General features: G+C 49.5%; 1 protein-coding gene across 5 annotated transcripts; it reads right to left on the bottom strand.

Moving 5' to 3' along the window:
* Positions 1-1,199: 1,199 nt before the first annotated feature.
* IL22RA1 (interleukin 22 receptor subunit alpha 1) lies at positions 1,200-22,159 on the bottom strand. Of its 5 annotated transcripts, none has more exons than XM_065527711.2 (8): positions 22,078-22,159; positions 17,520-17,652; positions 16,093-16,271; positions 15,116-15,292; positions 13,167-13,348; positions 9,486-9,624; positions 4,690-4,811; positions 1,200-3,151 (listed from the first exon to the last, which is right to left on the bottom strand). In XM_065527711.2, exons 1-8 carry the CDS (start codon positions 22,118-22,120, stop codon positions 2,219-2,221), a joined length of 1,908 nt encoding a protein of 635 aa, XP_065383783.1. In that variant the 5' UTR covers positions 22,121-22,159; the 3' UTR covers positions 1,200-2,218. The 5 variants fall into 5 exon arrangements, with proteins under 5 accessions (XP_065383783.1, XP_065383784.1, XP_005544498.1 ...); XM_065527712.2 differs by having other exon boundaries at positions 13,173-13,348; XM_005544441.5 differs by lacking the exon at positions 15,116-15,292.
* Positions 22,160-23,761: the final 1,602 nt, after the last annotated feature.

Raw genomic sequence — 23,761 nt, 5'->3', positions numbered from 1 at the left:
GGGAGAGGGGAGCCGTCATCCGGCTGACTTGGCTGCCGTGGAGGGCTGAATGGGCTGGGGGTGCTGTCCAGGGAGACCCATCCCTCTGCACGGAGGTGTTGGGTCTAAACCAGTGACACCGAGGAGAGGTTAAACATTAATTACCGTCAGATAAGAACACCACCACCTGTCACTGTGTCCCAGGAAAGGGGAGGGGTGGGGAAGAGAAGAGATGTAGCTGGGAAGAGAAGGACACTGTCCACTCTGGGAAGGGTCCCTCTGAGGCGACTGATGTTACATCCTCTTTCTCAGAAATGTTCAGAAAAGGCTTTGGAGGCCGGGTGTGGTGGCTCACACCTGTAATTCCAACTACTCGGGAGGTTGAGGCAGGAGGATCACTTGAGCCCATGAGTTCAAGACCAACCTGGGCAACACAGCGAAACCCTGTCTCTACAAAAAATACCAAAAATTATCTGGGCATGGTGACAGGCACCTGTAATCCCAGCTACTCGGGAGGCTGAAGTAGGAGGATCACTTGAGTCCAGGAGGTCGAGGCTGCAGTGAATCGTGTTCATGCCACTGCACTCCAGCCACAGGGTGAGACCCTTTCTCCAAAAGGAAAAAGAAAGAAAGAAAAAAAAAGACTTGGGAGCAAGGTGACCAGGAGCACTTGTCTCTGGGGACCCCATTAGGAGGCCTCCCCTCCTTAGTCTCCACTAGTCTCATCCTCCAAGAATCCAAACAGGCGTGGAAAGCTTCCTCTCTCGATGAGGACAAAAAGCCCTCGGTTTGCGCTCCAACTCTGTCACAGCCTCAATAGTGGGATCTCGGGTGGTTCCCCTCTCCCTCTGGGCCTTGGCTTCCTCATGGTAGGGGTCGTCTGAGATGCAGTGATACAGAGGGTATGACAGCAGTCTGTACAACAGTGCCTCTGTGGGGCGTCAGGGAGGCCGGATGGACAGAGGCCATCTGAGATCACCCCTGTCACCCCCAGTGGATTCTGCCTACGATCTCAGGGAGAAGGTTTCACATCATTTGTCTCTGAACTCTGTCTCTAGAAGGCCCTGCAGTCCCTCCTCTTTCCCACCCCAGACCCCGTCCTGAGGAAATCCAGGTCATTTAAGCCCATGAGAAAATGCCAGGTGTGTCTGAAGCCAATCCGAATTGGGGGAGGGGTCACTCCTTGTGTGATGTAGTTTTCTAAAAAAAATCACAACAGGAAATAGCCACCGTTTATTGGGCACTGCCCGTGTATCAGGCATTATTAAGCGCTTTAAAGACATGACTTAATTTCATCTTCACCACAACCCCGTGAGGTAGGTGTTATGATCCCCATGTTACAAATGAGGAAACCGAGGTTCTGGGCACTGATTCATTTGTCTGAAGTCACACAGCTTGTCAGTGGTGAGGCTGGAATTTGAGCCCAGATGGGCTGAACCCAAGGCAGAGTTCGCAAAGTTGTGACATCAGTACAGTGTGTTACTGTACCCGTCCAGGGGCCACAGCCCTCACCTTCCTTTCAAACTCCATTCTCAGGATAGGGTCTGAAACTCCTGCCTGCAGAAAAGGCTTGCGTGTCTCCCTCCCTGGTGGACCTGCATTTCACTTCATTCTAGCAGAGGGATGAAGCTGAAATCACACAACGTCAGGCAGTTGCCCTGGCTGGGAACGAGCTCCAGGCCACACCCCTCCCTAGAGTCTTGCCGTCCTGCTGGCCCTGGCCTTGGCAGAAGTGCAGGTTGTTCTGGTTCTGCCCAGCCTCCCACAGGATGTTCTTTTCCAGGCTCTCTTCTCACCTTTGAGCAATGACAGCAGAGGCAGGGGCCTCATACTCTGTTGAGCTAGATTGTGAAACTGGCCAGGAATGGGGCAAGGAGAGGCAAATTCCCCGAGCACTTTGAATCCAGGGTGTTAGGAGGCGGGGCTCTGGATCTCAGGGGTTTCCCTGCATTTCCTCCTTGCACTGTCATTTCTGCCTTGCAGGTCTCAGCGAGCACGCGCTTGTCTACACAGGCTGCTCCCCAGAGCTCCTCTGCAGCGGTCCTTATCATGCTGCTTTGCTCCGGTGGGGAGCGCACCCATGGCAGGGGCCCTGCATGCCACTCCCTCTGCTTCTCTCAAGGGCACCCGTCTGAGGCTGGACCGCAGAGTGTGTGGCGTGGGCAGGCATGGGATTGACAGCCAAGGATGTGACACTGGGTAGGGACAGGGAGGAAGCCCCAAGCCTTTCCCATTCGCCTCAGGACTCCCACTGTACGGTCAGGGCCAGGCCTCTGAAAAGAGAATCCAGCTCTGTGGGCTGCTCCAGGTCTGAGGTCTCAGGGGCTAGGCTCTTGGCTTCATCCTTGGGACACACAAGAGACTCCAGCAGGCCCCAGGGACTTGGACCCTGGTCCGAGGGCGAGCATGGGCGGGAAGGAGGATGCAAAGGCAGGGACATGGGGTGGCCCTCGATCTGGACTGAGGAGAGGAGGGGGAGCTGGCCCTTTAGGTACTGTGGTGTCCCTTCCTCCCCACTGTCTAGCACATTCAGGTCAGATGTTCTGTCTGTGCAAACTCCCAGAGGCTGGTGCAATGATTTTGCTTCTTGGGATTCCTCCATAGCCAAGGAGGTCACCTCCTGCAGAGAAAGGCCACCTGACATGCAGCTTCCAGCGGGCGGCTCTTTCTGAAGCTGACCTTTAGGCCTAAGGTGTTTAGGACTAGAAAGTGTCACAGTGGGGGAGTCTTTGCCAGAACCTTCCACGCATACCCCATAGGAGGGAGGCCAGCTGTCTGGAGTTGCCTGAGGGGCATAGGAGGGAGGCTGGACCTTAGAGACGGCCTGTGGGGTGTAGAATGGGAGTTGAGCTTCGGGGGTCACCTGAGGTGCATAGGATGGGGGCCCGACCTCAGGGGCAGCGTTTGGGGCATAGGACAGTGGGGAGAGGATCTGGGGAGGTGGCACGTTGGCGGGCTGGAGGATGGAGATGTCCGGCTGCCCTAAGTAGGTGATCTCGGACAGGCTGTGCCGCTGTGGAGGTCCTGCGGGCTCCCTGGGTCCAGACACCCTGATCTGGGAGTACTGGACAGGCTGGGCCAGACTGCTGGGGCCGCTGAGGTCAAAGGCAGGGATCAGGACGTGCTCCTGGATGAAGCGCAGCGGCTGGAAAGTCAGGACTCGCTGGACGTTCTGTGCAGGGACGACAACAGTCACCCCCCCGTGGTTAGGGTATGTCCCAAGCTCCCTGCTGGTGATGTGGGTGGGTGAGGTCCTCCATAGGGAGGCATCTGGGGGCTTTTTCAAGATGCATCTGTCCCATAGCCCCATCTGCTTCCCAGAGACTCCTCTAGGTGCAAGTGCCTCCCTGAAGGGACGGGATCTCTCAGCTCTTTGGTTCTGAAGTCTCGGTTATCTCAGGGAGAGAGATCTAGGCTCTGGTTTCTCCAGGAGGCAGATAATCCAGGGAGTAGATGACCAGGAATTGGGGTTGCCTTGGGGCATGCTCTGGAGGTGTTGGCCCCGCCTTGTTGCTTGGCCCACGGGTCCCTGAGGGCCTAATACAGGGTCAGGGTGTGAAAGGAAGGAACCAGAAGAGACTGGGGGAGCTTTACAGAAAATGCTTCATCTGGACTTGCACACGCAGCAAAACTCCCTCAGAGCTCCTCTGTCCCTCCGATGGGCAAGAGCAGGCTCTGGGTGCCCCAGGTGGCTCAGCTCATGGCTTCTGCAGTGGGCCTTGCTGCTCTAGCAGAGGCGGCACGGGCATCAGGTGGGGGCTGCTGATGTGATTTGTGTGACTGGTGTAGGGCTTTCTATTTTATTTTATTTTTTAGGGGGAGGGGGTTCTGGTCTTCACTTGCTAGACAAATTCTAAAAGAGCTGTAACAAAGGGCTTTCCACTTAACAATTAGTTTTGCCATTTAAAATTTTTCTGTTTAAAATGGCTGGGCGCAGTGGCTCACGCCTGTAATCCCAGCACTTTGGGAGGCTGAGGCGGGCTGATCACCTGAAGTCAGGAGTTCGAGATCAACCTGACCAACATGGTGAAACCCTGTCTCTACTAAAAATACAAAAATTAGCCGGGTGTGGTGGCGCGTGCCTGTAATCCCAGCTACTTGGGAGGCTGAGGCAGGAGAATCACTTGAACTCGGGAGGCAGAGGCTGTGGTGAGACGAGATCATGCCACTGCACTCCAGCCTGGGTGACAGAGTGAGACTCCATCTCAAAAAAAAAAAAAAAAAAAAAATCTGTTTAAAAAACAGAATATTTGAAAATCAGGAGATTTCACAACATAATCTGAAACTCTGGCTTCTCTTGAAAAACATGAAGATCAGGCAGTGCTGGGCCTGCATTCCCACTTGGTGGTGCCTGGCTGCCCATTTAGACAGGGCATGAGTGCCACGGCTCTCCTGGTACCCACCATTCCTCCCTCGTTGCCTTGCTGCTCACTCAGGTCCCACACTACCCTCCTGGTGCTAGACACTTCCAAGCCATGTGGGTTTTTTATTCCGTGTCCACTATTCCTGATCACCTGCCCCTCTTTGATGCATCCTGAGACCCACTGGGCCACACATCTGTTGACTTTAGGAGGGACTGTGAGCTCCATGAAGGGAGAGAGCAGGCCCATCTCCCACTTTGTGGATGCCTGCATTTTGGGGAGAACTGGGGACCTCCGAGCCCAGGCCCTCCCCTGGACCTCTCCCTCCTGCCCCAGGGGAATGGCTCACCAGAGAGTTGGGAGGTGCAGGCGGCTTGGTGACATATCTGTAGCTCAGGTAGCAGAGCACTGCGACAAGGAAGCCCATGGAGAACAGGAAGGCTCCGGAGAAGGAGTAGGTCCACGTCCGGTCTGGGAAACCAAAGAGGCCAGAGAAGGAAGCGTGAGGCTGGGCTCTGCCAGGGCCCGGTTGGGTGCGGCCCCACACGTGGATGCTGCAAATCCTCTCTCACTGGGCTGGCGAAGCCTCTCTTACCCTCAGAATGCAAGATCACAAATGGAAGTCCATATACTGTACATCTAAATAGTCAGAATTTACAAATTATATTTTCACACTGTTAAATAAAATGTTCTATGTTTCCACATTGACAAAAAGACTTTTCACAACCACCTGGGATGCCATATTTTAATTCAGAGTTCTTGGACTTCTCTAGGTACTGTGCCGCAGTGGGGAGGAACACTGCAGGCACCCAGCCCAGCCCAGCCCAGCCCAGCTCCATCCCACACTGCCAGGCCCCTCACGCACATGTGTATAGATGCCCCCGCCCTCATGGTCGAGCTCATCCATGACCTCCACAAATAGCCACCTGTTGGTCATCCTTTGGGCCAAGGGTCTGCACTACGTGTCAGCAGTGTTTGCCCTCATGAGGAAGGACCCCCAAAGGAGGACTGCCTAGACAGATCACAGGCTCCAGGCCATATGTACAGAGCGTCTCAGGGTCCCAGGTACTCACAATGTGATCTAGAAAGGCGGTCACAGGATCCAGATGGACCTGTCCCCTTTGTTGTATGGAGTCTTCATCTTGCAAGGAAAGGAATGGCCAGGGCAGGACCAGAGAAGGCCTTCTAAAGTGCTGGGTACAGGGAAGGGCCCCTCTTGCTTGAGTCTAAGGGCAGTCCTGCCTCCCTCGTACGGTAGAGGCAGAAGGAGGGGAGAAGTGAAAACAGGGAGGCCTGTCCTCTCCACCTCCCTACCAAGGTAAGGGGCTGGACATCAGGGAAGATCTTGGTCAAGAAGGGAGCCTGGGAAGGCACTGTCCTGTCGAAAATGGAGGGGAGAGGGATGACTAGGGCTCTAGTACCTGAGCCTCTCCCTGTGTTCCAGCATCCTTGGGCTGGGTGCAGCCGGTTCCAGGCAGGACACACTTCCTGTCACCAGTCCAAATGGGACTTGTGAAGGGCTTAGGGAGGAAGAGGTTGTTGGAATTTTTGGTAAAACTGACAGTTTGCAACAGAGGGAAGGTGACTCGGAGAGTCAAGACCCCTGCAGTCCAGGGGCCTGCTAATCACCCTTCCTCTCGTCCTGGCCCCTGTGAGGCCTCAGCTTGGAGAGTTAATCAATAGCTCCAGTGATCTCGGTGATCATTGTGAACCCCGGGAACTGCTGGAGCCTCTACTTCTAGCCCACTCCTCGATCCTCCCCTAGCCTACGAGCTTGGGCCTCTCTGGGTCAGCTTCCCACTTCAGTGAGACCCTGTCTCCTATCACATGTTACCCCCATCCCTACTCCAGGAAAAAGACACGACCCAAATGTCCATAACATTCCAGGACAGGATAGGGACATGGAATGGTCTCTGGCTTGACATATTTCCATTTCACACTGTATGTATTTGATACATTGCCATTTCACCCATAGGGAGGCTGGATGGAAAAATAAAAACACCACCAGCCTGAGAGTAAGGAATACAGAGTGTTGGAGGCCTGGCTTTGCCACAGATATGCTGAGCATCCTTCCTGCTGCACGACCCTCTCTGGTTTACCCTTTAATAACAACAGTAGCCAGCGGTGGTTGAACTCCTACTACGGGCCATGATCTATATGACCGTGTAGAGCTGGGTGCTCTACCTATGTTATCTCACTACATCATCAAAACACAACACAGAGGGATAGGGATGCTCCCTTCCTACGGATAACAAAGTTGAGTCCCAGAGAGGTTAAGTGACCTGACCAAGGTCACAGAGCTACTCAGTGGAATTACATGTGTAACTCTAAAACTCATCCTCCCTGCCACTCTGCAAGGAAGCCTCCGTTTCCTCATCTGTAAGATTAGGATATGAGGTGAGATGGCCGTTAGAGCCTTTTCCATCATCAAGATGCTGGGACAATGCTCTGTGACACTCCCTGTTTATCTACAGAGAGGTAGGTAAAAGGGATTCTGGGGGTAACGCAGACGTCAGGATACACGGTCAAGGGCAGGATGCATCACTCTGAAATGGAAGTAGGAGGAAGAAGTGTGCAGTACAGGGGGCCCACTGTAAACAAAATTGCAAAGTGGTGGGTACAGCCCAGCCTTCAGAAGCAGATGAATCAACCAGGTTACCCGAGCAGCTGTGTGGTCATGGGCAAGTTGCTTAACCTCTCTGAGCCAGAGTTCCTCCTCTGTAAAATGAGGATGATGCTACCCAACTTGCAGGATTGTTCTAAAGATTAAATAATATACGTTACATGTGATAACGAAGATTAAATAATATATGTAAAGCATTTGGCACAACTATTTGCTTGGCAATATAGTAGAATCTAATAAATGCAGGAATTGTTTTAAATATATTTTTAAGAATAAGGTGCCTTCTATATGTTAGCAAGAAGTAGCCACCAAGAAGTGTGATTTATATAAAAGTAGCTACAGTCTTAGGAAAAACAAAATGGTATCCCATTATGAGCAAGACCATGTAAGGACAAGGCAACAGAAGGCTGTTGTGGATAAGGGTGGCGTGGTCTTCACATTGTCAAAAAACTGGTGGGCCAGGAGCAGGTGAGATTTGTCTAGGACAGTCCAGGGAAGGGGTTCACGAATCATACAAATGGTCCCAGCTTAGCCCCAGAACGTGAGTTTCCTTTTTCTAGTTCTCCTCTCGCCAAGTTCTATTCTGAGCTCGCTGGCAGCTGTTGCCCCAGGAAGGGCATGCCCCACGCAAGTGGCCAGTGTTGGCTGTTCCATCAGACACAGCTCCCCTGCCAATTGGTGCACTGGGATTCGGGTGGAGAAATCAGTCTCTTGTGGGCTCTTTGGAAAACTGATGAGTTTCCAAACAAACCTGAGGACCAGAGCTTCATTTCCTAGGGCCCAGCTCTGGCAGCTGCCTGGCCTTGGATTATCGCCTCAGCCCAGGCATCAGCATCCTTATTTGTCAGATGAGGGATCAGGCTCCCAGAGGCTGAGTGACTCCCCCAGGCACATGGTTGGCTGACATCTGACTAAGGCTGTGCCTTCTCATTCCTCATGCGGTACTTCTCTTTCCACTGTGCCACACGCAATGTCCAGCTTGCAAACTCAACTCTATTCTGAATGTTGGCATGGTTGGAACTGAAATCACTTACTGACATCATGAATCTGAACGTGAGGATAAAGTGGAGACTGTTTTACCAAATCTACCTCATCCACTGCCATCACCTTCATCCTCTAAACCTACAGCTCTGAGTAATACATTTCCATCTGTCTATGAAAAGAAACACTAATAAAAACATCATGATGCTTGTGATGAGCATCAAATTTCAATGTGCTAGAGGAAAGGACCATCTCACTGAGCAGATGATTCAAAACTATATCTAGGCCAGGCGTGATGGCTGCTGCCTGTAATCCCAGCACTTTGGGAGGCTAAGGTGGGTGGATCACTTGAGGCCAGGAGATCAAGACCAGCCTAAGCAACAGGGTGAAACCCCGTCTCTACTAAAAATACCAAAAAAAAAAAAAAAAAAAAAATTATCCAGGAGTGGTGGCACACACCTGTAATCCCAGCTACTTGGGAGGTTGAGGTGGGAGAATTGCTTGAAATCGGGAGGCAGAGGTTGCAGTGAGGCGAGACTGTGCCATTGCACTCCAGCCTGAGCGACAGAGAGAGACTCTGTTTCAAAAACAAAACACAAAAAAAACCTACAAAAAACTCAACCGTATCTATAGTAGCTCTGTGGTAAGAGCATGGCCTCTAGAATTAGGCCTCATTCCATCCCTCAGCACCTGTGTGGCCCTGGGCAAGTCACTTTTTTTTTTTTTTGAGACAGGGTCTCGCTCTGTCATCCAGGCTGGAGTGCAGTGGTGCAAACATAGCTCTTTGCAGCTTCAACCTCCTGGGCTCAAGTGATCCTTCTGCCTCAACCTCCTGTGTAGCTGGGACCACAGAGGCATGCCACCATTGCATAGCTAAGTTTTCGATTTTTTTTTTGTGGAGACTGGGTTTTGCTATGTTGCCCAGGCTGGTCTTAAATTTCTGGGCTCAAGTGATCCTCCTGCCTTGGCCTCCCAAAGTGTTTGGTTTACAGGTGTGAGCCACTGCGCCCGGCCATGGGCAAATGACCTAACGACTCTGAACCTCAGGTTCTTCGTCTGTAAAATGAGGATGAAAATAATACCTATGTCATAGACTGTTCATGAGGCTTGCCCTTGGTTGTGCCTGGTCCCTGGTGAGCACTGCAGAAAAGGCAGTTATCATGATACCATTATTGTTATTTGACTTTGGAAGATATTGAGAGATCTTTTTATCTTCTCTGCTTCCCCCCTGCAGATTTTCCCTCCAGTATATCTCACCTGGGTTAATATTAAGGTGAGTTTGCTTTGCCAAGGTACATACAAGCCTGTCAGAGAGGGGAAATCCAGACATAGGCTGGAGGGTGAGAATCAAACATTTGCTTTGATAACTCATCAGCCAACTCTTTTATGGATCAACAAAGATTGACTTCAATAACACACTGATAACCCTTCCATGGTTTTTTAGAGTGTTGCCAAGTCTCACCTTGGTTACAGGGAGGAAAGAGGAGAGTCAAGACTTGAATCCAGGAGCCCCACCCCACTCTGGTTTCAGCTGAACTCACCTGGCAGTGTCCTCACTCGGCACATGTAGGGGGCACTCTTCTTGGACCAGGTGGGAACACAAATCATGATGGTGCCAAGGAACTCTGTGTCAGGGGTCAGTCCGAAGAACTCATATTCTCTCTGCTCCCCTCCAAGGTGCTGAATTGGACAGAGAACGTGATTCGTGTTACACACCAATCTCCACATGGAGCCCAAGGAAGCTCACTCGCTCCTCCTCCTGGATTCTGGTTTGGTGCTGATGGGTCTGTCTTCAGTCTCTGTTTCCATTCCCCTCCCTTCTGCTTTATCCCCAAATCCAATCAGTGTCCAAGCACATGTGTCTTTCACTTGCAACAGTGTCTGGCCCATAGGCAGTCGTTATACACACTAGTGGCTGCCATTATGACCTCTACCACCCTCCCACCCTCCCACCATCCCTCCTTCTTCCAATTCTTCTTGTCCTTCACCTTTTCTTTGTTAAACGTCAAAAACCCTTTAAACACCCATTCCTTTCTTTCTTTCCTCATTGCTTCTGCCTTAATTGGGCCTCAAGCCTTCAGCCTGGACTCTAGCAGTAGCCTTTTTCATGGTCACCCATCTCTGGGTTTGCCCCTGTTCACTTCCATATTCATCCTGGTGTTAAGGGGATCTTTCTAAAAGATAATCTCATTATAATGCTCTTCTGTTCAAAAGCCTTTGATGGCCTCACCCATGTTTACAGAACAGAGTCCTGGTCCCTGGCTTCCAGTCCAGACTCATTTGTCTCTGCAGCCCACCTGGCTCTGCAGGCTCATCAATGCTGGATACCCGCCACTCAGGTAAACACCTACCTTGCATAAGAAAGCCCTTGTTTCTTCGCATCTGCTAGTTCTTCTGCTGGACCTGTGTTTTGATTCTCGTTCTTCTGTGTATCTCTCGCCTTTTTGACCCTGAACTCCTCTCCCATGGCTACCACATGTCATCCTGCCTGGCTCTCCTCCTACCTTTCTGATTGGTCTTTCACTGGTTTTAGCCCCTCAGTGTTGTTCTGCAAGATTTGCTCTTCAACCATTTCCTTCTCTCTCACGTACTCTGCAGCCACTTAGTGATCTTATCTGAACCCATGGCTGCTGTGAGCACCGATGTGTGGATAACTCCCAAACTTATCTCAGGAAGAGCTGTAGCGTTTCTATGGGCCCTGCCAGCTCCCTGCTGGATGTACCATGTGAGCATCTCTAAGTCAACACGTCCAAACACGCTGCCCTCCTCTCTCTGGGGCCGGCCCCATCCCAAACCCCAAACCCAAATCTGTTTTTGATTCTCTAATTTTGGTAATAGCATCACTCTTCTTCTAATCTCCAGGGCCTAAACCTTGAAGCCATTTTGGACAAATGCCCTCTCATATCTTGGGTATCCACTTGCCCTTAAAGGATCCAGACATCTTCCTTTAAAGGGCCAGAACCTGTGATCTCGGGAGTTCAAAAACTGAGAATTTTCTTCTTTGGCTCTTTGTATTTCAGCTCTGCCTTCTCTTTTTCAGGCACATGGAGGCCAAGGTTGAGGGTAAATTATTGTTTTCTTTTGTGTGTGTTTCTGGGGGTGGTGGTGACAGTGAGTGAAGAAGTACATAAATAAATTTTTTAACTTATTGTTTTGTAGAACTCATGTGGTTGAAACTGGACACATTGCATATCATGAGACACAACTCCAGGAGAGTTACAAAGGCCCTGATTCCTCCTTCCCCAAGTTTTTGACGACCTCCATCCTGGTTCAGGCCCTCATTTCCAACCTATACCATTATAATAATCTTCTGACTTCCCACCCTGTTATCTCTTCCATTTCCATATTTGATCTTTCTTCATTCTAATCCAAGTAATTTATAGTTTCTATTGGACCAAACATCCCCAAAATAACAGGTATAAATTCTGAGCAAAATGAAAAACAACTACTTAAAGGCATTAGAAAGAAAATAAAAGCAGGCACATATTGGAGAAAGGAGAACTGGTAATGGGTACATATCCAATTTTTACTGTCTTTTAGCCTGAAGGCAGACCCCAGTCTACACTTTGTGGGATGGCTAAACCTAGATAGAAACCCTGTATTCTCACTGTCTTAAATACCCAAAAGGCAGGGCTTGGAATAATCACAGCAGCTGGAAAATGAGAGGAGAAACCACAGACAGGAGAGAACGTAGAAGAGGCCCAAACTCTGTGTATAAACTCTGCTCAAATCCCTGACTGACCCCTAAAGTAGGCATGAATGGGGTAGACTCCAAGCAGTCCAGGTAAAGTTAAGAAAAAAAAAAAAAAAAGAGATTTCAGAGTTTGGAGTTCAGCCAAATTAGTTGCCTGCTAAAACCAGATGAAAAAAAAAACCAATACTCTTTGGAGGAATATAACAGAATTTACAGTAATTTCAACATAATGTCCAGGATACATTTCAAAATTGTTAGACATACAAAGAAAGAATATGTGACCCATATTCAAGAGAAAAGACAATAGTGACTGACCCTGATGACAAAAATGTTGAATTAGCAGACAATTATTTTATTTTATTTTATTTTATTTTATTTTATTTTATTTTATTTTATTTGAGACAGAGTTTCACTCTGTCACCCAGGTTGGAGTGCAGTGGTGCAATCTCAGCTCACTGCAACCTCTGCCTCCCAGGTTCAAATGATTCTCCTGCCTCAGTTTCCTGAGTAGCTGGGGATAGGCACCTGCCACCATACCTGGCTAATTTTTGTATTTTTAGTAGAGATGGGGTTTCACCATGTTGGCCAGGCTGGTACTGACGTCCAGAAATCCAATACCAATTTCTGTGGCATGCCAGATCATATATGAATATTAATGACATAATATGCATATTATACATATTAGGCTTTCTGGAAGCCAGTACCAGTTTCTGTGGCATGTCAGGTAATATATGCATATTATGTCATTTTTGGCTTCCCAAAAGTTTTCTGGAAGCCTTCCAAATCCTGCTGCACTGACATTCTACCCCACCTTCCAATACCCATATTTTTCTCTACCTATAGCTATTTGAATTCTTGTTTTAACTCCCACTTCACCCCCTAGATTATAAGCTCCTTGCATGCAGAAACCACAAAGTAGGAAATAAATATTCATTTAACTGAATTGTGGTTTGGTGGCACATGCTGAGGGTAGGGGGTACCAAATATTTTCCGAATATGAAAAGAAATAATTCATATATTATTTGAGAATTTATGCCCTTGCCTTCCACCTCTTATTATTACTCATCCTTTCACATTGCCTGTACATAGTTCCTGCAAATAGTGGAGAACTACTGCAGCAGTAGAAATTGATTCTAGCATTTTCTAATGTGAACATCCGAAGATATGAATAGAGGTTGTTCCCTAGGATGTGAGAAGGTGTTAAACAAAAAACCACGTAAATATTATGCAAAAAAAGCAGCTTCTCTGGTGAAATAAATTTGGGAGAAGTTGTATTAAACAAACTGATAGTGGAGTGTTGGCTCTGCAGGACTTGTCAGAGTTTTTAGCATGCTATTGTGTGTGTGACTCTACAAGAGACAGGTTGTCATTTGTGATGTTTTCCAGGCTTCAAGGAGCCTCTTCTCAAGGGGCATGTTTTGGGAAACGCTAATTTACATAACATGTCCCCTTTTTTTCTTAAAGCAACTCAGATCTAATTGAGAGGGAAGAGGCTTCCTAGGCAGAGAAAGAACAGGGTGCAACATACATTTACCATTTGGTAGGTGCGGTTGACCTGGAGCTCTAAGTGGTAGAACAGGTCATGGAAGATGTCTTCCAGGGTTAGCCGGTGGCCGTCCCCTGCACGGATGGGCGTGGGGGTAGGATGAACAATCATCTGAATCGATCTCACTTTGGGGATACAGGTCACATCAGGTGGCTTGAGGGCAGCTGGGGATAGGGAGAGAGAAAAGAGAAAAGAAAAAGTCAGAATTGGTGGGTAGTGTCTGAGGCTACCCTGGACAGTGGAAAATGACTGTTCCCTCTCTCCTTCCACTCCAATGCCAGCTATGCTTCTGGAAGCATCGGCTAAACAAACAGTGAAAAGAGAAAAGTTTCTGCAAGCCCTGGTGTTTGGGTTTCAGGCTGGCAAAGGGATGACCAAAGGTGGATGAGAAGAACCCAGGGTGAGGGGCACCAGTCCCCTAGCTTGGTCATGCCTTTGGCTTGCCCCCACACATCCCAGCCCCCTGCATCCCCACCTTAAGTCAGCCTGGAACACCCTTCTTCCCTCATCTATTGAGTATGACAGTTTTGGGATGTCAATGACATCAACTACACATCCTAAAAAATGTTTGGGGCCTAATACTATTGATGCAGCCTCAAAGGTCAGGCTGAAGACTTCTGTCTCTCTCAAGATGGAATTTTCCAAATAACCAAATTACCTTTGCTGGTTTACAGACTCCTTTGAGAATGTGATGAATGCTGTGGGTCTTCTCCCCTCCAAAATGTACACATACAAAAATCTTGCATCCAACTTCAGGGATTCATGGACCTCACTTACCCTGAATCTAATTTGTAAAAATACCTCAGTGATCCATTGGCCTCCAAGGTTGCAAATATCTGAGTCAGAACAATGTTTACTTCAGTGCTGCCAATAAAATTGAAAAACTGAGCTGTAGGTCCTCAAAAAGCAAAATATGTAAGTAAATTAGAGTACCTCTCTAGAATGGATCATTTTGCACTGTGAAATATCATGTTGTGCAATATGTTTAATGATATGGGCAAATGTTCATGATACTAATATATGGGGAAAAAGAATCTTTGCCAGATTGCAAAGTAGATACAGCTGCTAGTAACTGCAGTTATGTTAGAATGTTAAGATTATTTTGGGTGACTTTTATTTTTCTTTGTATATTTCTATATTTCACAAATTTTCTACAATGAATGTGAATTCATTGAACAAGCCAGGTTGAAAAAACAATATTTTACTTAATTTTATTTTTTTATTTTCTTAAAAAGCTATGTGTGACTATAAAGTCAGTTGGTGAACATCATCACATGCTTACCTTGTATGGGGAGTTTGGCAACTGTATTAGTCCATTCTCACACTACTAATAAAGACACACCTCAGACTGGGTAATTTATAAAGGAAAGAGGTTTAACTGACTCACTGTTCCACATGGCTGGGGAGGCCTCAGGAAACTTACAATCAGGAAACTTACAGAACGAGAGGCAAACATGTTCTTCCTCACATGGTGGCAGGAAGGAAAATGAGAACCGAGCAAAGGGGGAAGCCCCTTATAAAACCATCAGATCTCATGAGAACTTACTGACTATTACGAGAATACCATGGGGGGAACTGTTTCCATGATTCAGTTACCTCCTACTGCGTCCTTCCCACAAGACAGGATTATGGGAACTACAATTCAAGATGAGATTTGGGTGGGGACATAGCCAAACCATATCAGCAACTGCTATCCACTCATTCATTCATTTACTGAATATCTTTTCTTTTTCTTTTTTTTTTTTTTTTTGAGACAGGATCTCACTGTGTCACCTAAGCTGGAGTGCAGTGGGGCAATCCCAGCTCACTGCAGTCTTGACCTCCCTCGTTCAAGCTACCCTCCCACTTCAACCTCCTGAGTAGCTGGGACTACAAGTGTGTGCCACCACATCTGGCTAATTTTTAAATTTTTTGTAGAGATGGGGTCTCACGTGTTCCCCAGGCTGGTCTTGAACTCCTAGGCTCAAGTGATCCTCTTGCCTCAGCCTCCCAAAGTGCTGGGATTACAAGTGTAAGCCACCGCGTCTGGCTGTTGAGCATCTTCTGTGTGCCAGGCACTATGCTGAGGGCTGGGAATGCAGTGGATTCTGCTGCCCACACAGGCAGTTCTAGAGTTCACATTTTAGAGAGGGAGGCAGATGATAACATGTGTGAGCAAACACAGTAATTACAGCGTGTGATCTGAGCGATGAAGACGATAAACCCTGTATTGCAATAGAGAATCACAGGTGGTGGCCTACTGAAATCAGGTCATCAGGGCTGGAGGTGGGGACGCTGACTTAGGAGGTGATGTTGAAGCTGAGCCATGAGGACTATAAAAGAACCAGTCATGTAAAGAGCCCAGAAGTGCCCCCAGACAGTGGGAGCAGCAAGGACCCCGAGGCAGGGACTGTCAGAAGCTTGGCTGCTTGATGCATTGGGAAGACAAGTTCAAGATGAGGACCAGGATAGGCAGGGCCTCACGGGCCATGGCAAATAGTTGGATCTTATTTTTAGAGTCATGAGAAGCTACCAGACGGTTTTAAGCTGAGAAGAGAAGGTGGGATTTATGTGTTGAGGAGATCTCTCTAAATGCTCTGTGGAGAATGGGCTGGAGGAGGTGGTAAAGAGGGGAGTTGGGGAAACAAGTTAGGTGGCCTTGACCTCAGTCGAGGGGCAAGATAAGTGTGGTCTGAACTAGGGAGGTTGGGGTGGAGGTGGAGAAAAATGAACAAACCTGCTAGGGACACACTGCAATTGGCGGAGTGGGGGCCTTCCCTAAAAGCCACATCCCCAGCTGCCCCCCTCCCCTTGCAGAGGCCCCTTCTGGGCCCTCCACCCACTCCAGAGGGGAAGAGGCCATCCCACCCCCGCAAACACCTGCGCTTTCCTCTCCCCTCCCCTGAAACCCACAGGGGCTCCAACTCACTGTGCTGCAAAGAGTTGAACCTGTCAGTCATCTTGGTGGCTGACCGGCCTCCCGCGCTGACAGCGGTGACCCTGGCATAGTAGAGCTCCGTGTGGTTGCCCGTCTCCACCGTCAGGTTGCAGGACTTTCGGGTGATCCGCTGACAGCCCTTCTTTGCCACCCAGTCCCTCTCTCCGTACCTGCGGGCCAGGAAGGGGCCAAGTCACAATAGTGATGAAAAGGCCAGCGCTAGGCCTGTGGCTTATTAATAATGCCAAGGAGATCTAATATTTACTTAGCACGTTCAGTGGCCCAGGCCCTTTATGCGAATGATCTCATTTTGTTCTCACAATGATTCTCTGAGGCATATGCATTCTTCTTTTTCTTTCTTTCTTCCCTTCTTTTTTTTTTTTTTTTCTTGAGACACGGCCTCGCTCTGTCACTCAGGCTGGAGTGCAGTGGTGCAATCTTGGCTCACTGCAACTTCTACCTCCGGGGTTCAAGTGATTCTCCTGCCTCAGCCTCCCGAGTAGCTGGGATTACAGGAGTGCACCACCATGCCCAGGTAATTTTTGTATTTTAGTAGAGACAGTATGGCCACCCTGTTGGTCAGGCTGGTCTCGAACTCCTGACCTCAAGTGATCCACCTGCCTCAGCCTCCCAAAGTGCTGAGATTATAAGTGTGAGCCACGGTGCCCAGTCTATTCTCTTTATTTTTCAAATAAAGAGGATGAGGCTCAAAGAAGTAAATTGCCCATGTGTTTGAAGAGTGCATGTGGGGAACCAGGATTTGAACCCAGCCAGTCTGAGTCCACATTCTGGGCTCATCATCACCATAATCCTTTGATGTGGACCCTGTTATCCTCATTTTACAGATTAGAGAAATGAGGCTCAGAGAGGGGGAAGTGACTTGCTACAGGGCAATGTGGCATGACCAGGAGTGGAAGCCATGTTTGAGGACTCCTGAGCCCAGGCCACCCCTCCTCACCTGCATGGGAGGCAGAGGAGTACAAACAAGCATGTGGGCTAGAGGGGCTGGGTGCATCTTTAGCCTACCTGGTCTCATAATAATAATAATAAAACAATTATTGGTAGCTTATAATTTTTCAGGCACAAGTGCTAATGGCTTTATCTTCTTTAACCCACCCAACAACTCTGTGATGAAGGTGCTATCATTGTCCTCACTTTGTGGGTGGAGAAACTGAGGCTTCGCAAGGTCACCTGACTGCCCAAGGTTATACAGGCAAGAGCTGGCATTTAAGCCCAGACAGCCTGATCCTATCACCTGTACTTTTTACCGTTATATTATTCTCCCTCCCCAAAAGAAACATGAAGGAGCAAAGCTTTATCTGGGAGGGATGGGAACACATGGCGAGGAGGGGAATTCCTTGGAGAGGGGCTGGCTTCGGAGCACAGTCAAAGGAGGGGGAGTCAGGAGAGAAGCCTACGTCTTATACTCGATGCTGTAGACCGTGTCTGGGGTGCCCTCCGGCCCGCTGTCCCACGTCAGGATGTTTTCAAAGTTGTTGGACTGGAATTTCACGTGCTGGAGCAGATCTGAGGGGTCCTCAGGGGCGTGAGCTGCAGGAGGGAGGGAGGAGGGTGAGCAGGGGCTTTCCCAGGGTCACCCTGCCCATGTGTGGGCTCAATCAGTCCTGTCCCATATAAATTTCAGGCAAAGTGCCTTCGCTTTCAAGATGTCAGCCCGGTGTGAGGGCAGGGAGACCCCGGCCCCCAGTCTTCTGCAAATGGGCCAGCGAGAGGGGATGCTTCCCACACTGTTCTAACCAATCATCCACTCTCAGCCATTTTGCTTTGCCCTGAGCTGTGATTCACATTCCATAAATGTCCTCACCTTACAGTGTTCAGTTCAATGGTTTCTTAGTATTTTCACAATGTTGTGCAATCATCACTACTATCTAATTCCAGAACATTTTCAGCACCCCAAAAAGACACTGCATGCCCATTAGCAGTCACTCCACCCATTAGCAGTCGCTTCCCATTCTTCTCCTCCCCTAACCCCTGACAACCACGAATCTACTTCCTGTGTCTGTGAATGTGCCTACTCTAGACTTTTTATATAAATAGAGCCTTGGCTGGCTTCTTTCACTTAGCATAATGTTTTCAAGTTTCACACTTATGGTAGCATGGATTAGTACTTCCTTTTCAGGGCTGAATAATATTCCATCATGTGATATACTACATTTTGTTTATCCACACATCAGGATATTTGGGTTGTTTCTACTTTTTGGCTACCATGAATAACACTGCTGTGAACACCATGTTCGTTTTTTTAAGTGGACACATGTTTTCAGTTGTCTTGGATATATATCTAAGACTGGAATTTGGTAGGTTATATGGTAGCTCTATCTTTAACCTTTTGAAGAACTGTCAAACTATTTTCTAAAGTGGCCACACCATCTTTCTTTTGTCTTTGAGACAGGGTCTTGCTCTGTCCCCCAAGTGGGAGTGCAGTGGCGCGATCATGGCTCACTGCAGCCTCGACTTCCTGGACTCCTCACACCTCAGCCTCCTGAGTAGCTGGGACTACAGCTGTGCACCACCACATCTGGCTAATTCATTTTTACATTTTTTGTAGTGATAGGGTCTGAAATATTGTCCAGGATGTTATGGCTGCATCATCGTATATTCCCACTAGCATTGTTCGAGGGGTTCAATTTCTCCACGTCCCCACTGATGCTTGGTATTGTCTCTCACTCACTTTTTAACACAACCTGAAGTTGGTGTCCTCGCCCTTATTTTAGAGATATGTAACTAAAATGTGTAAGAAGCAATTTGCCCCAAGTCGATCATTTGAAGCAATGGTGGAGGAGGCACTTGTGAATTCCAGTCTCTCTGCTGGCTGAGCCAATCCCTGCCCTCACACCAGGCTGGCTTCTCGAAAGCAAAGACATCTTGCACGAAATTTGTAGGGGGCAGGACTCTTGACTGAGCCCACACATGGGCAGGGTGACCTTGGGAAAGCTGTTTAAGCAACCAGAACTTCAATTGCCTCATCTCTAAAATGGAAATAGTTTGATTTACCTAAAGACAAACAACAATGACAACAGCAACCGCTGGCATTTGTGAAGTGCATGGCCTCTTTCAGGCAAGTCCCTTCCTTCATTAAATCCTCATGACAATGTGCCCCTATCACTATCCCCATTTGATGAATGAGGAAAACTGAGGCTCAGAGAGAGCTGTTGCCCAGCATCACAGTTAGGATGTGAAGAGCCTACAATTTTCATCCCAGTGCTAGACTGGTTGTGGGACAGATAGAGTAGGGTGGCATCTGTGAATGTGTTTAGTGTCTAATAGGCCCCTAGGTACCTGTGTTGAGTCCAAAGGGAGGAGACCTGGGAAGGGAAGGCATTCGCTCTGTAGGGAGGGGGGCTGTCTTGTTCACCCTTTTATATGAGGGTGAGGGGCTTTAGGGACCTGAGCACCTGATAAAAGGATGAATTTAGGGAGGAGGAGAGGAGAGAGGAGGAGAGAAGCTGGCCATTGAAGAGCCCACAGCCCTCTCTTCCAGGCTAGGTCTTTGTCCAGCCCACTTCCGCTTATGGTAAGGGAAGGGCAATGAGGGCCTGAGCCTCAAGGAAGGGGCTGGGGAGGGGCTGCAGCCTCTGAAGCAATCTGCACTGTAAACCAAGAGTCCTTAACTTATAAAACCCTTCCCTCAGCCCAGCAGGTTTGGGCTGTGGAGAGCAAGAGCCTGTGGGAAAATGGGGGCCCAAGCTGGCAGCTGGCTCCGAGCTCGGAGGCCCTGGCTGGCTGGCGTGGGAACTAAACAGGTGGGAAAATGCTGAGCAGCCCCAGCTGGGTCAAGGCCTTGCGGCCTGGGTGTGTGTCTTGGATATGTTTGTGCCTCTCCTTCCACAGAGACAACCATGACTGCCAGCGGGCCCAAGGTGCGAGGGAGCAGACAGTTATTGATGCCCCTACTCCAACTCTACACACAAGAGGGGTCCTCAGGCTTGGCAAGGACCGGTGGGGTCAGGGAAGGACGGCCCCACCCCGCTGCACATCCTCTGGCTAACCTCGAAGGCTGCCCTCCTCTCTGAATCTGGGTTTTGGCCCAGCGGCTATAAAATGTCTTCAGGCTTCCTGGAGTCCCCAGAATGGGGCCTTAGGGATGGCGCAGGGAGGTCTACTGCCTCTACCCAAGCTGACGGCTGTGCCATGGAGCCTCAGGATGTAGCTGACATCTTGTTTGGATGTGAAGCTGGGTGGAATTGGGGTCAGTTCTGGAGGAAGGGGTCCTGGATTCAGGGCTGAGTCTAAAGTTGAGGAAAGGAGTCCAGTCAAGGTCAGACCTGAACAGTGACTTCTGGTCGGGTGGTGGGTCAGGGCAGGAGGGTGAGGGTGGGATTTGAGAGGCCGGGCTCCATCAGGGCTTGGGGTAGAGTCTGCGGTGGGAATGGTTGCTGCTTGAGGTCAGTGTGCTAGGTGGGAAATAGAGGGCCCATATGGGTTGCGAGGAGGCTGGTGGCTGAGGTGGGGGCATGTTGCCAAGGCACGGACCCTGGGCTACGTGGAGGTTGGCACCACTTTTCAGGAGGGAACTGCAGTTAGCTTCCTGAAGACGGGTAAGTGAATCTCGGCCCACCCCTCTCTTTTAGGGGTGTCAGGGACTAACAAGATCTCCCCCTCTTCTCCCGCCCTCCTTGCTCCTTTTCCTTCTCAAATCCATCATCCATTCCTCAGCCTGTGTTGCTTCGGCACTTCCCGGGTGAAAGTCTATATTGTGAAATCTGGGGAGACATGTGTTGTGTGGAGCCTGGCAGCCTGGCGGATTTATAAAAGGCAATTTGTTTTTTCACATTCATGTGGAAAAACAATGTTCTGTCAACCAGCTGGGAAGCTAAGGAAAAATACACAAACAAGAAACAATTCCACATGCTCTGGAGTCAGCCTGAGATTGGGGGAGTGAGGGCCCGGGGTGTGCAGCGCGAGGGAACTGATCCTTGACAGTCTCCTAAGGGCTGTTCCCTTTGGGTCCTCCATCTCAAAGGGCTGGGAGCCTCTAGCATTTCCAACCAGTATGGCTGGGGGTCTAAAGGAACGTGTCTTGGGGGCTTACATCTTCCTGGAACGCCCAGCCTGATGCTGGGAAGCAGACTGGAGCGGCACCACAGAGCTGGAAGCCCTGGGGACACAGGCAGCCGGGGTGGGACAGCGGCAGAGGGGGTGGGAAGCTCTGCCCCTTCGTGGGCCTCGTCCTGCACTTGAGCAAAGAGGGCCTGGCTGAGGACATGCCTGCTCACCATCCTCAATCAAGACTATGCTTTGACTTCCTAAGGAAGTTCTCTGAATTTCATGCAATGCATCAGGAGAGCAGAGACAGAGTCTAGGGTCTCATGTGATGTTCTGCATAATGAGCTCCCCCCGACTTTATTGGCTTTGAACACTATGCCCTTAAGCCCTGTTTCCAAGTGGGTCCTGTGTCTTAAGACCTATTAATGTAGCGGACCTGCCCACTCTAGGAGAAAATGCTCTTTCAGATCTATGATAACAAAAGGGACCAAAGAGGCCCTGCAAGGGGCATGGAGGGAGGCAACTGGCAGAACTCAAGCTTCGTTTCCCCTGTCCTTCCTCCACCTCCCCTGTCAGGCCAGTGCCAGGTGAGAGGCAGAGGAAGGGATGGCACAACCCATGCCAGCACTATTTGAGGGACCGAAGGATGTCTGCCTCCTCCAAGACAATTATCCATTCACTGAGGTGCAGCGATCCAGCACCCCCAGTTCAGACAGCTGGCTATATTCCCCGAGACCTGAGGGTCCTTTGGGTCCCTGGAAGAACCCAGGGTCTGAGGCACCCTCTCCTGCCCCCAGCAACCTAAGCTGGACATTTGCTTCTCCATGGACATCCGGCACCCTGCTCAGCCCTAGCAGGGGAGAAACTGAAACTGGCTATGCTGGAGCTGGGGAGGGTGCTGGGGAGATGACTTCGATCATTGGCCCCTAGGATGGGGGAGATCTGACCGCAGGGTGGATGGGCACTCACCGGCCAGGGATCCCACAGCCAGGATGGTCAGCAGCGTCCTCATCGGGGCCGGCACAGAGCCCTCCGCTGGCCTCTACTCTGCGGTGCACAGAGGGAGGGCTGGGAGCCTTGGCGCCCTGGCAGCTGGCTCCACCCGGGCATGGGGCGGGGAGAAGGGGTGGGTGGGACCCGAGCCGGTGAGGAGCAGGGGTACAAAGGTGCCCTGGCCCCGTGTGCTCTGGAATTCCAGGTTCTGGGAGGGATCTAAGGGAGTTCCCCTCCGACTGGCAGAAAACAGCAACAGTAACAGGCTGGCTTGTTTATCTGGTCTGGTGGCTGATTCATCCCAAGTGGTTTATCGAGGAGCTGAGGGGCAGAAAAGGCAAGAATAATCCACGATATGCAGCCTTATCAAAAAGCAATTTGGCGCTGTGGATCAAAAGCCTACACCACACGCCTATCTTTTGCTTTAATAATTCTATTCCTAGGGGATTTACCCTAATGAAAATAACTGGACAAGAGAGGGGAAAAAAAAAAAAGTCCCAGAATGTTTCTGGCAGCAAAGGAAAAGCTGTGACTCCTTTGCTTTTCTGACAGGAGGAGATGGAGAACACTTGATGCTTCTCCTTGATCCTCTATATCAAGGCAGGTCCCGACTCTTGTGGTGGGCTTGGGAACAGCTCTGCCCTAGAGAGGCCGCTGGGGGCGAGGAAGCCCAGCCACTCTTACCTTGAGCCTTTGGGTCTAAGATCTGCAAAGGGTTAGAAAAAAAATGGAACTCAAACTTCAGTGATTCTTTCTGCTGTGCTAGCGATGGGGCCGAACTTCATGAATGGGTCTTTGGTTCGGAACAATGAAGATTCGGTATGCTCTCTCATCATTCTTGTGTGTGGGGAGGCTACAGCCAGAGAAACAGGTTACAAGGGACCCTTAGGGAGAAGAGCAGGCTTTGGACCCAGTGACTGACTGGGAGGACAAGCGGCAGCCCTGACAGGTCTGTGAAACACGAAAGCGGTTCCTTGGGGCCAGAAGCACTGGAGGAAGGAACTTAATGGAGGAAATGGGCATCCTGTGGTTTCGAGGGTCTGTGGTTATATAGGAATTAACGGGAATTACGTAGGAATTAACCTGGATTGCTTAGGAAAGTGGGAACACCCAGACTTCATTTCTAACCGTTTAAGAAAAAAATAGGCGGGGCTTGGTGGCTCACGCCTGTAATCCCAGCACTTTGGGAGCCCAAGGTGGGTGGATCACCTGAGATTAGGAGTTCGAGACTAGCCTGGGCAACATGGCGAAACCCTGTCTCTACTAAAAATACAAAAATTAGACGGGCATGGTGGCGGGCACCTGTAATCCCAGCTGCTCGGGAGGCTGAGGCAGGAGAATCGCTTGAGCCCAGGAGGCGGGGATTGCAGTGAGCCAAGATTGTACTATTGCACTCCAGCCTGGGCAACAGAGCGAGACTCCATCTCAAAAAAAAAAAAAAAAAAAAAGGAGAAAAAAATGAAAACAACCTTCGTGTCTGACAACAGAAATTTGATTAAAAGAATAAAGGTATGTCCACCCCAAGCAAGACAAATGCAGCTTCCAAAATAATGCTGGAGAAAAATGTTTCTTGACCTGGTAAAGATTCATCATATTTTTTCAAGTGAAAATAGGCATAACATAAACTATATACAGTACCACCCTGGCTAAAACACACACC

Source organism: Macaca fascicularis, chromosome 1 (assembly GCF_037993035.2).
Source record: "Macaca fascicularis isolate 582-1 chromosome 1, T2T-MFA8v1.1".
Taxonomy (NCBI): Eukaryota; Metazoa; Chordata; class Mammalia; order Primates; family Cercopithecidae; genus Macaca; species Macaca fascicularis.
Note: the sequence above shows the minus strand (reverse complement) of the source record. Positions and strands in the feature narration are given on the sequence as shown.